Here is a 13,267-nt window from a genome sequence, read left to right on the forward strand (position 1 = left end):
GTTTTATCTCGAACTCATTCTTCTGGCCTCAGGTCGATCGCCCTGCGCGATACAGGCTCGATCAGCATGCAAGCCGCCCTTTCGGGTCCTTTTTACATCAGTGTTAGGTATCGGTCTGAATATAGCTGCCGGGCTATCTTGGCGGGTCCGTTGCGCAGCGATAGAGCCACTTCGCACTTGCTGGGGCGGCTTGTGCGCATCAATAGCGCCTGCGAAATGCTGCCGAGCGCTGTGGGGCTTCACCGACCTGCGTGTAGACAGAACGCAATCGCGTGCTCGAGGACATTTTGCGCAGTGTGTGCGCGGGAGTCCCACGTACGTGGCCGCCGCAGCTTCCAGTTGTTGAGTTTGCACTTAATAACGTGGTGCACGTGTCCACGAGGCTCACGCCGTTCTACTTGAATGGGTTCGTCACTCCAGAATGCCTCTCACGCTTCGAGGAGACGCTGCATCCTCTATTCTAAGTGGAGAAAGGCTCGGAAAGCTCTTTTCTCCCAGGTCTCATATGCGAGACCGGTTTTGCTGCGAAAACAAGTGGTGTCCTTCGTGGACACTAAGCTGAGTGTGATCAGCAGGGTCCGTGATGCAATGGCAGCGGCCCAGGACAGACAGAAGGAGTACTCTGACAAACATGGAAGAGGAAACGCAAGTGTAGTTAAAAGTGGGGGACTTTGTGTTATTAGACACGAGGAATCTACCTCTTGGCACTGTCAGCTCTGTTGGCAGCAACAAGCTGAAGTACCGCTTCATCGGACCATTTGGAAGTTTATGTGTTTAAGGTGGGTGAAATAATGTCGTTAGACACGAGGAGCCTACCGCTAGATACTGTCAGCTCTGTCGGCAGCAACAAGTTGAAACGCCGCTTCACAGGACCGTTCGCGGTCCTGGACAGGCATGGTGCGTCGTACATCGACCTGCCCAACGCACCCAACGTTCTACGTTGGACGTCTTAAGCGGTACTATGGTCAGCAGGGGGTTGCTGACTCGCAGACCCACCTTGACCCAGCTCCTCGAAGCGAGGTGGGGTGGTACCACAGACGCCGACGAGGGCGCCGGAGCAGGCACCCTAGGCTCGAACTGAACAGCAAGGCTGCGATCGAGACCGTACGCCGGAGGGGTCCCGTACGAACGGACCCCAGAGCCATACGCAGAGTACGTCGAGTACGTCGGGTACGCACTATAGGCGTACGGCAATGAGTGCGCCGAAGGCGGCTCCGGACGTGACAGCAGAGCCTCAACACGTCGGACCAAGCGGAAGGCCTCGTCAAAACCGGACGAAGAGGCCCGGCGGCCCACCCGCTGATGCAGGTTCGATACCTTCCGCTCCAACTGGTCCAGGCGGCCCGCAAGACGAGCGAGCATGCCCTGATTCCCGGTCTGGGCAGCAACATCACCGCCAGTTCCAAGGCCAGGTGCAATCTCAAGCACGAGGATGCGCTGACGGAGGCGGTCAGCCTCAGGGCGCTGCGTCGGACCAGCAGGTGGAGCACTCGGACGAGAGTAGCGCTCCGAAGGCGCCTGGTACTAGTACTCGTACAAGGGCACCTCCGCCTCTGCTTGACAAAACCTGACAGGTCCAGTACCACGTGGAGCGGATTCTCCAGGAGCGACGGCGTCGCGGTAAGCGACAGCTCATCCTGAAGTGGAGGGGTTATGCCCACTCCGAGAACTCGTGGGGGCCGATTGAACAGCTCCTGATAGACTGCCCGAAGGCTGTCGCAATCTTGGAATAGAAGCGGCGGCAGCTTCGTAAGTAGTCTGGGGCTTCTAGCCAGAACGGGGTACGGACGTTGACGACATTCCGTACCCGTGCTCATCGTTAGCGCTAGAAGCCGCGCGCTTCAGAAGGTCCCTTGGTAGCATGCGCTTGCTGACCAAGTGGGCGAAACGGACACGAAGATCACGCTGGTTCAGGATGCGGGACAGCAGCTGATCTTCATGGAGTTCCCGAAACTCCGAGGGTGAGTACTTGTGAGACTCCACCCACGCCCAGAACATGTCCTCGCACAAGTTCCAGCTGGGACAGCTATCGGGAAGAACCCAGGGGTAGCCCCAAAGAGGGAAGAAATCACCCCGGTACTCGGGATTCTTACGACAAGCCGTGAAGTCCTTAAGAGAGATTCGGTGCGGCGCGAGAAGCACGTACCGGGTCGCCTTCATGTTGTCGGCGAGCAATTGCTCCTTCTAGACCAGGTCACGTTCGTAAACGCGCTTTGAAGTGTGGTCACTGACAAGCTCACGAGGAGCGACAAGAATCTCCAGAAAGAGGTCAGTTCCAGAGCTCTCCTCGGGAGGCCAATAACCTCTTGAGTTGATGGCAGCTCCCTGGCTGGCAGGTGTCGCCACCGGACCCCAACGCATGCGCTGGGAAGCTTGAAAGTCCTCCTGCTGCTGGTCGCGATATCCCGGGGCTCATGGATGGCACCCTCCTCTTCTTCTTCCGTCGAGAAACCGAAGAGGTCCCGATAGGAGTACCCGGTCTACTTCTCCTCGCGGAGGAAGACTTTGAAGCCGTGTGCTTCTCAGAGGGATTGGCGTCCCCGGCTGTGTTTTGGCAGCCTTGGCACGCGCAAGACCCTCGGCGAGCGAGAGATGTTTGAGAGGTTATCTTTATTGTCGTCGCCAGCTTTGAGAAAGCCCTTAGCCATGACGGCAGGGCTTTCAGAGCGCACAGATGCCCTGGAACTGTGATCACCGTGATCACTAGCGAGCGAGTGCAAGCTGTCGTCGTGCTCGCTGGGCACTGAAGTGTGCCCTTCCACGGAGCCCACAGGAACATCGTGAGTGCTCCCAGACTCGGCTTCGTCGTCACTCCCGAACCGAGCTCATACTCAACGAACCGCGGGTTCGGTCGGTTTTCTGGAGAGATCGAAGGTGATGGATTGCGGCGCTTGCTCGCACGTTTGCTCGCAGCTGCGTCACTGGATGAGCAGATCGCCTCCGAGGCCACCTTAGTAGCCTCCTGGAGTGTAGAGCCTTTTCTGCGAGGCTTAGTACTTTTGGATTGGGTCTTTTCGGCAGCAGCCTTGGGGTGTGCTTTCGCACCGCTCTTCGCAATGCCACGGGGCATGCCAAAGGTCGAAGTAGAGACCGAGGAGAAGAGTGCTCAAGTGCTGCTCGAGGCTCTAACGGCAAAGTGAGCCTCCGCTGCGTTCGCGCAGCCAAGTCGACGTATTTCGACTTTGAGAATGAGATGTTGTGACGTACACTTCCTCATTCGGGTTGGTCGGTAAATCGAACCGAAGTGTGGGGGGGTGTAACGGAGTGCGTCACCCCGTTCGTACCCCTGGTTACATGAAGTGTGCCATATCAACACTTCAGGATACCTGGTACATGGTACCAGGGTCGTACGAGGCCAAACCATTGGCTTATGACATAGCTTTACTAAAGGTAACTTATTGTTTGTATATTTAACTCAAGCTTAGCCTACCTATAAATACATTCAGCTTACAGTTTACCTTAAACTGGTCACTTCGCTCCTTTCGACAAATGGGACCTGTGAACTACTGCTCACTGAGAGTTTGTAAGCTCTCGGAAGCCGACTTCCTCTAGCGCAAGGTGCTGCGTGACCCCGTCACATTCACAATTAAATCACCGTTGAGCTGTTGGGCGTCTCTATTTTCAGCCCTATTACATAGTAGAGACGTGAAAGGCTGTTGAACTAATCGCAAAAAGTATTTTCTGTCACATTTTACATGACAGTCAGGTAAAACTCTGTAAGCGCTTCACTTGACTAACCTGATCATTTGCTGTCTTTCACAGCCTTGGGGTGCGGCAAATCTTCGGCCAGGATCTTGAGGGTACACACGGCTAGTCCTGCAATTTACCTATTTCGTATTGCACTTCATACAATAATTACTTTTCTGGTAGGACAGCTTCCAACGTGGCTTCTTATTTGTCTGGTGCAGGGGGGGGGAATCGAAGTATTGACATCATTAATCTTTCTATCTAACCCGCTCAGATTTACGGTTGCGTTTTATAACAATTTTAGCTTTTTTAGGTTTTTAAATCATTGCCACTCTTAGATCGGCAGCAAAGCACTATACAATAAACTCAAATATAGCCAGTAAACGCTTTATGTTTAAAACAATACCCTCTTTATCGGGTTTTCGCGGGGCATTCGATAGTTTAATGCGGGGTTGATCTTGATTGGGCAGAAGCCCGCTACACCACCGATTTCGCCTCAAATTTATAATGCTAAGGGAAATGGTCACTTTAGTAGCTTTTGCCAGTTTAGTAGCCGACCTATTTTCAGACAATATCATCAATTTACCCATGCTTTTACTGATTTGATTTGTCAAAACTACAATTGCTCCATCTAAGTAAAAGCCTGAAGCACTTTATATCTGGATATTACCCTCCCATTTCCAAGCCCTGGCTCAGTGGGAAGGCTTCGCGTACCTAATTCTGACGCAGAACTTGACGCTGCCGTTCAAGATGTGCTTTCGGGGTCCACTAGAAAGACAACGAGCGACAAAACCAAGGACCACATAGCACGCTTAAGAAGTACGTCACTCTACCTCGGAAAGGGATCCCCCCCCAAGCCCAACCGCCGCGGTCTGCATCCCATGCTACCAGAAGATGCAGAAGAAAGCCTCCGAGACTGGGTGCTTGGGAGGCATCAGGTCGGGCGCCCTTTAAGCCGCCACGACCTTCTTGAGAAGGAGCAGCAGGTGGCTCAGCTGGTGTGCGGCTTGTCGATGGAGACAGGCTGGCTGCTTCTGAAGTGGAGGCATGGGTTTAGGCTGTAGCATTTCATAAACTGCTTATAACACTGAAATGGTGAAAATATGACCTGATACAGGATTTGCTTTCCCTAACCCTTAGTGTTCTTGGGTCGATCAGACGAATTGAGCAGTGTAATGAAAATTAAGTCAAATATGGCTACAAAACTGACCAGTCCGTCAAACGTAGCGCCCAACTTGCAAGCCCCACAAACGCAACAAAACAACAGCATTTAATCACTAAGAAAAATCACAAAAATTGCTGTGTGTCTGCTCTTTTCGATGGTGCAAGTAACGTTTAAATTAGCCTATTTCTCTTGAAGATATCGACCAAAGTGTGCAAGCTGTTCAAAGCGGCTACTAAATCGACCATTTCCCTTACTCCAGATAGTATACTCTAGCGCAATGTGAGAATATATTGATGGAGTGTATTCTGTATAAAATATGGTACAACCCTTTACAGTAATTTAGTTTTCTTTAAATCGAAAATTTAACTACGCTTTAAGAAACTCAAAAGGAATTTTTCTGAACGAAGGTCGGTCGGTCAAAAAAAAAATTCGCGCTGGACCAACGAGTCCCTTTTCGCCACAAGGTCGTCAAAAAATGTGGACGTTTTGCCAATCAGAGCACGTGGAGGAATTCTCAGCGACAGCTCGTGGGTAGGGTTGGACTTTTGAATAGAATAAGGGATATTTACCTCCAGACTCCACAACGAAGCAGCTCAAACTCCACAACGAACGCACACTCTCCCATTGGCTAAAAAACGTCCGTTTCAAAAGTTGTTTTTAGGAAGATAGGAGTACGTAGCTAGGCACAGCACACAGGAATTCGCGCTGGAGAAGTAAAATGCCGATTGGCTTATTGGGAGAGTATGGCTACAACGATATTTCCCTTCACATTGCTTTCGCAAATGCTGATATTGCTGGGAAATTTATCAATGACTTTGCACTGAATACAAACAAGTCTGTACGGCTTAAGAACAACCATGGAAACTACAGGAAATGGGTTTGTTCTGCGAGGGGCAGTCAGTGGTTCGTTGTCTTATCACGGAAACGAGTCAGATTGGAAACGAAGAGAAAACGTAAGCGACCGGTGACCAAGCTCAGCTTTGTTCCAGACAACTTTTGGTACACTTCGAAATTGAATCTTCAACATGTTCAATGCTGTTCTAGTACGGCCAGCCCAAATAGAGGTCAAATCGAGCGCTTGGACGGATTTCGAGCGGCCATTTTGGAGGGCCATAGTTCGTCAAAGACTCGAGTTATCAACAATTTCGAGTCTGTCGAGCACATCGATGTTTCGAAGAACCATTCTGTGCTTTACCGAGCTATCAGCTCTGCTTTGAGTAGATTGGAAAGCGATACAAACGAAGAATTCAAGGCGCTCCCAGCATACATGGCGTTGTTCGCAGAACAAAACGAAGGGCTGCGTGTGTGTTGCCAGCTCGATGATTCGGGTCGTTTCTATCGTTCTTTTCTTTCAATTGGTCCAACTTAGAAAGTTCAGGACTCACTTCTTCCTGTGTGGGAGTGTGACGGAACCCACATGAAACACGAAAAGTATAATGGCGTTTGTTTGACATTAGTTGGAAAGGACGACAACAAGAGGATTATACCTGTTGCTGTCGCGTACGTTCACAAAGAGACCATTGGAAATTTTGTTTGGTTTTTTGCAAGCTGCATTGCAGCAGGAGTGTTGCTACAAGACCGACCGACCTTCTCGGATCGTGGAAAACAACTTGGCGCTCAGGAAGAGCTCCAACGTTTAGGCTTACACGTGCATCTCAAGTTTTGTGCAGCTCACATTCGGTTTAACACCGTCGACAAATTGAAGAAGGTCGATGTGAAAAAAGACAATGTCAATCAGCACATAATGCGCTTGCAATTGGCTCGCACAGTACGTGAATATGAACGGAACATCAAAACTTTGAAGGAGATATTTCCGGTTGGAATACCGTCAGGTAGTGGTGGAAAACCCACGGAGGAATTTGTGTGGACGTACCTGCAGAAGATTCACCCGACTAGCTGGACAGTCTTGGGCAACAGTGATTTGAGCGATGGTGAAACTGCGTGGCTCAAGGAGAATTGGAAAGATACGTCTTCTTAAGGATCCGGCCTTCCTCTTTTTGGTGTGCGTTCAACCAGCGGAGTAGAAGGTGATAACAAAAGCAGGAGTAATGATTGTACCTGGTGTGTACGTGCTTGGGGAGTCACCGCTGAAAGCTTGCGGATTGTCGCCAACGGTGTTGAGCACGATGGATAGCGAGTTCTTGTGATATCATGCTGGATATCATAAGTAAGGAACGTTTCACAACACGGAGTCGTATTAGATGAGGCTAACCAGTGCAAAATAATGCTAACACTACCTTGTTGACTCTTGCCAGGTCTTCTTAAGGAATATTCGCTGCGGATATACACGTCGGAGAATTAAAAGAAGCAAAACCAAGAATCATTGCCAGCTGAATTACCAAACCTTTATACCTTTTCATCCAGACGTCAAGCACCACCTTCCTACCTCGTTGAAGATCGGCATCTCCTCCCTCACCTTTAAACGGCACGAGGCTTTGTTACCACACCATTGTCCGCCAACTCATGGGTGCCAGCGGAGATGACGAGATCTCAAGCAGGAAGATTCAACAATGGCAGAAAACAATAACTCAAAAACTCAATAACCTCGTCTCATATTCTCTTTTCGTTACCATCACCGCTGCAAGGTTGATCACCTTCAACTCATGACTATCAGTAGCAGGGATCAGGGGCAAACATTTACGGAGACAGCCTTCTCGGCAAGCATGATGGTCAGTGTAATCCAAGAGCAAGCGATAAAGGGCTCTCTGCGTCTGACGTTTAAACCGATTCGAGGCGTTTATTACCATCAGCAAGTCTTGGAACTGGTGGATTTCGTACTTGAAGGGGTACTTGGAGCAATGGTGAGCCAGACTCTAATGAACGCCACTCAAATGCTGCTCCGCGAGGAAGAGGCCAGCGTTGTATTAGACATGATCATTGAAAAGCCCACGTTGGTCCTCCCGTTGAGCTCGGAAGATGCTCCTCATGTTAAAGTCACTGCAGATATGCTGCGGCTTGCCCACTTTCCATCCAGTGTAAACGTATTTCCGATTCACAAGGTACGACACAACTGTGTATAAGTCCAGCTATTTCATAATTAACCTCAGCGCAGAATTAAATGCAATCACTACTACGTACTCTGTCGTGACTGATGCGGTGGACCCACGAAGAATCGTCGCCTTGATGGTGCAGCGCAGGAGCAGCACACCCCATATTCCCAGCATATAGCACTCCCAACACATTAGACTAGGTCGACTCGCCCCACTGCACGCGACCCCAGTCCGGATGCGCCAGGACACAGCGTCAGATCTTCACGAGCTCCAGCAGCACGTCCGGGCTCCACTTGCGGCCGCTATCGGGCAGCAAGCCCTCTCCATTGACCTTCACGTCCTGCAGGTCCGTCATGGGCGGCGGCAGAACTTCTGTTCCGAAAAGGGCTGCTGCAGCTGCAACGATGCATGCTGGAACGCGACGACAAGGTCATGTGTACGGTAATCGGTATTTTTGTAAATGGCAAGCAACAAGTGGGAGAAATGAAACGGACGTATTTTAGCCAATGGGAGGGTGTGCGTTCGTTGTGGAGTGCTTCGTTGTGGAGTCTGGAGGTATATATCCTAGAATAAGTGTGTTGAGTTCCCTGTTGACTCAATCAAATAACAGAGCCCCCCCAAAAAAAAAAAGAATGATGTCCCATTATTTAAAAGCGTCCAATCGGAACGTCTATTGCGCATTTCAATGCTTTTGTCCATTTCACTGAGCCTGCTGCTCAATTTATAATAGATAGAGGTGGTTTTATTAAATCGATGTCTATAAAAGGTACAAATCGATCTGCTAGACTGGCTGATAAATCTGGCAACGGCAGCCAAATCGACCGCTCAGGATCGATCAACCACCAAGTCTACATCGATATCCTGTAAATCGACCCTTTTTGCCGTTTTGAAATGGTAATTCGATCACAGATAAAGCAAATCGATGCCTGCCTCTTCCCATCTCATTTTTACGCGTGGTTTTATGCTCCGACCCTGCTCGATCTAGGGCCTTCTTCTGTATGGGAGGGGTGAACGAGAAATAAAATTTGGAAATGTAAGTAATTAGATGTTTTTAATGAATACTTTAATTATTCAAACACTTATTATTAAAAATAAGTGCAATTATTTATTTAAAAAATGCCGGTAATGTGGACTACACTATGTGATGGGTCAGACGTCTTGCGGTCTGGCTTCAAACAGCTTGTTTGAAGTAAGTGGAGACACAGAATCGTGCGTCACGCTGCGTGATACCTGAGAATTTGAAAAGGCAGTGGCTATGTGCATAAAAATTGGGCACCCTTTTTCACATTCCAAGGAAATCTCTAATAACAACCTACACGTGCATCCGCTTTGATATGCCTCCCCTGGTAGAATTTTCTTCATTTTCAATCAAAAGAGTGTTTTGTTCGTTTTTTTTTGCCATGCCTGGTACCACCAGTAATGCCAGTGCAACTTGCGAAGTTCGATTTCAATTCGCTAAGCGCAGATTGACCATTGAAGATTTGCTGGTCAGAATTCTGCTTTCGCACTATAATATTAATAACTTCAAGCACCGCCTCGTTGTACGGTACAGGTACACTCGCAATCCCTTATTTTGCCAGGTAGTAACGTAAGCCACCATTCGATCTGCCACGCAAGCGCTTTGTTGTATTGGATTGGCTGCTGGCCGATCGTCGGCTAACGCTGTTTACCAAAGCTTCGACTACGTGATCCTCAGCTAGTCTCCAACTGTTTCAGACGAGTTGCATACAGTGCACGACTGGTACGTGGTACATCAGGTTGCCCTTACAATCGGGATTGCAAGTCTGTTTATACACTCAAAAAGGGTAATACCTCGAACTATTTGAGCACACTAGGTCAATGAAACATTAACTTAACTCAGTCAAATGTCCATGTATTAAAGACGTTGCCATCGCCACAAATAAAGACCAACAATCGTCGCTGTTCGCGAGTTAGCGATACGCGCCACCTAATAAAGTTCATGAAGTAACCATGGAGCTCCGTCCGCTGAAGCTTTCGCCTCTGAGAAGGACAATTACGAAACCTGTGCTATAAGAATCGGCCCAGCATACTCTTGGTCCTGCGTTCTTTGACCGTTTGATTGTTTTGATGCTGCTCTGTTGTCGAGGTTCAAACATGTATGCTAAGAAACAGAGCTGTCGAGTTGCCATGGGTTGTAAATGCAAATGGAGCAGCAACCACCCACCCACCCAAAAAAAATCAAATTTACGCTAAAGAAAAGGGTAAGAAGCTGTTACACCACGACTCTGTGTTAACTTGCATGTAGTAAAAAGAGCACACACAGTCAAAAAATTGTAAAAATGCTAGAAGATGTTTGTGTATCGCAGTGTGTCCGCTGCTAGCCGCGTCAACCACGACGGAATGGCGGTACACTCGTGTTGTACCTCGAACAGCAAGGTTGGGAATCCGTTTCAAATTGGGCTTCCCAATGTTGGTAGAGCTCACAGTACTGGTAAGACTACTACTCCTATGGAACTCTTTCATTCATCAATCTCGATCATTCTAAAACTTCCTTGCTCCGACTCAAGCATTTACGCTCTTTTCTGATCGCCGAAAACTTCAATGCAGCTATTTGCCCCGCTCCTTGTAGCCTGTGCTTTCGTCTCCTCAGCGGTCGTAGCCAAATCTGGCGAAGAAACGAAGTCCCTTGACGAACTCTACGCTGATGCTGTCGTTGAAGGCGGCAACCTGGTCCTGTACCACGGAGGTGACACTCCTACGCAGCAAAACGGTCTACACGAAGCATTCTCGCAGCGTTTCCCGAAAATCAACTTTACTGTCATCGTCGACTACAGCAAGTACCACGACGTGCGCATTGACAACTAATTAGCGACTGATACGCTTGTGCCTGATGTGGTGGCGCTCCAGACGCTTCAGGACTTCACTCGTTGGGCTAAGACGGGTAATCTTCTCCGTTACAAACCCGCCAACTTTTCAAAGATACCCGATTCTCTTAAGGACAAGAACGGCGCGTGGCTTGCGTACACTATTTTCACGTTTGGCTACATCTTCAACTCGACTGCAATCAACGGCGTTGCACCGCCTGCTACTCCAGCAGATCTGACGAGCCCGCAGTGGGCTGGCAAGATCGCTTCGTCGTACCCTCACGATGACGATGCCGTGCTTTTCCTTTACACTCGCTACGTCGAGAAGTACGGATGGGATTGGGTGGCTAGGATGGCACAGCAGAACATCAAGTTTAGCCGTGGATCGAATGTTGCGGGCGAGCTCGTCAGCTCTGGGGAGAAGTTGATTGGTGTGGGCACTGGTGGGGGCGGCGCTCCGATCGAGTTTGTGGGCGGCAACGGTACGGACTATTTGAGCTGGGGTCAGCGTGTCGGTATTCTGTCCAAGGCTAAGCACCCTGCTGCCGCCAAGCTGTTCATGAACTGGGCTATTTCACAGGAAGCCCCGACGACAGTGGTTTTCAACAGTGTACGAACGGACATCAACGCTAACAAGCCTTGGAATATCCCCGAAGCGAATATGGCAGCTTTTCCGAAGTTCATGGAGGATCGCGCCAAGGTGGAGCAATGGAAACAGACCTTTGCTCTGTACTTTGGCGAGGTGCAGGGAGAGCCCAGTCCTGGGGTCCTTGGACTTCACCCTGGTCTTTAATGGGTTTCTCTGTAGTAGTTGCAGCTTACGCATTTACCCGAAATCTGCACCGAAGTACTACGAGTACGTAGTGTTAGTCAGACCAACGTCTTCATATAACACATGTACTCTTCGCGGGTTTCTTTGGGTAGGTACAAAAAACTCGCTGGTGATTCACCAGCGAGTGATGCACCGTGTGTGATTACTTCAGGTTCTTGGTGTTTGGATATGGATTGAGCTGGTTCGGATTGGACGAATTGAATTTTAACTTTCTTAAACATGTGTATAAATTAAATGCTCCTGGTTACTTCAGCGGGTGACTCTGCTTCTAATGATTCGATGCATCCAGTGGCGATCTTTTAAAAGGGTCAAAGCAGTTACGTCTCCCTAAACGAGAAATGATCCAGCGTTTGTTTCATAGGCGACGCAACCTGCTGCATCAAGGGGCCCGTGTGAGGTGTAACCACGAGCGCATGTCCAGTTGGAGTAGTGTTGCTTATGAACCAGAAAAGAAAAAATGAAAATGCACCGCGAGGATACAATAACAAGCACGTGCCTGGATTGCCTACAGGGGGGGGCTTTGTTTTTTTTATGTAACCTAGTTCATTACAATTTTTACTCCAACCGTCTTGTGTTCTACACGATGTAGTCACTCTGTTAGCGATCCTGACAAAGTTTAGTATCCGACGAGGATGTCGACTGTAGGACAGCAAGATTATTAATAGCCGTTTAAATCCTGGCTCCGAGTGGTCTTTCCACTGGAAATTTCCAGTGATGAGTTTGGTCAGGGTCGTTGAAGACAAGGTGCGGTTTCCGCGCTGGGCGTCTGGCGCTCTCCACTGGAGAGCTGGAAAGTCTCCAGCTTTCGTAGTACGAATCGTACTACTTTACGTAGTCTACGTAAGCTACTCGTCCGAATCGGAGTTTTTCATGTTACATGTAACGTATACTGTACATGTACATGTACGGTATTCCCTTGGACCATTACGAATGACGTAGTCGTATGAGTGTTCAAACAAGCTGTTGAAGGTTGCTGGTGATCTGCTGGAAGCTTAAAAACTCAGAGCCAGAGTCTGTTTGGGTACTGTAGGCCTCCAGCAATTTGCTGCTGACAGCAAATCACCAGCAGCAGTGCTTACAGCACTACCGAACAACCTTCATTTCATGGTTGCCTTCTGTAAATGTACCATTTTGAAGGTATACCTCTGAGCTAGAAATAAATCGTGACGCTATGACTACGGAAGGGGTCATCTGTAGTGCTGTACCGCCTAGAAGCACTGGCAGTGTCACTGCTGCTGCTGGTGATTTGCTACCAGCAGCAAATTGCTGGCAGCCTATCCATTCAGACTCTATTAATAGCTCGGAGTTCTTAAGCTTCCACCAAGCCTTGTGTTTGAACACTCATACGACTACGTCATACGTAATGGTCCGAAGGAATACACGTACAGTACGTGTGTTCCGATGGGTAGCATGATGCTGGCAAAATTGCAAGGGCATTGGTCACCAATTTGGTGAGCATAATGCGGGCTGACTTGGCGTCTTATGGCTGGTTTAAAAGAATAGGTTGACACGTCCAATTCTATTCTCGAGTCATTTGGAAATCGTCTAGTTCCAAAACATTTGGCGAAGCATGCACCAATCTTTGCTATTATAAGCTTACTCTGAATGCTCTCTAGTAATACATGTATCTTTTAAAAACGTTTTGGTAAGTTAAAATGTTTTTTGTGCTCTTCCCAAAGTTGCCGAGCGGGATTGGGATTGGAAGACTGATAGCCGAGGCAATCTCTGATGCAGGGACCCTGCAATGCAGGGTCACGCAAACTAGTGA

At 48.9% G+C, this 13,267-nt stretch overlaps 2 protein-coding genes across 2 annotated transcripts; one reads left to right on the plus strand and one right to left on the minus strand.

Annotated features, from left to right (window-relative positions):
- Positions 1–8,095: 8,095 nt before the first annotated feature.
- On the minus strand, positions 8,096–8,285 carry PITG_03255 (uncharacterized protein; the record flags this gene model as incomplete). The annotated part of the gene is made up of 1 exon (XM_002906285.1): positions 8,096–8,285. The coding sequence occupies one exon, from the start codon at positions 8,195–8,197 to the stop codon at positions 8,096–8,098; it is 102 nt and encodes a 33-aa protein (XP_002906331.1).
- Positions 8,286–10,404: 2,119 nt separating this feature from the next.
- On the plus strand, positions 10,405–11,460 carry PITG_03256 (ATP-binding Cassette (ABC) Superfamily; the record flags this gene model as incomplete). The annotated part of the gene is made up of 2 exons (XM_002906286.1): positions 10,405–10,650; positions 10,711–11,460. The coding sequence occupies 2 exons, from the start codon at positions 10,405–10,407 to the stop codon at positions 11,458–11,460; spliced, it is 996 nt and encodes a 331-aa protein (XP_002906332.1).
- Between the last annotated feature and the right edge of the window lie 1,807 nt (positions 11,461–13,267).

Source organism: Phytophthora infestans, genomic scaffold (assembly GCF_000142945.1).
Source record: "Phytophthora infestans T30-4 supercont1.4 genomic scaffold, whole genome shotgun sequence".
Lineage (NCBI taxonomy): Eukaryota > Oomycota > Peronosporomycetes > Peronosporales > Peronosporaceae > Phytophthora > Phytophthora infestans.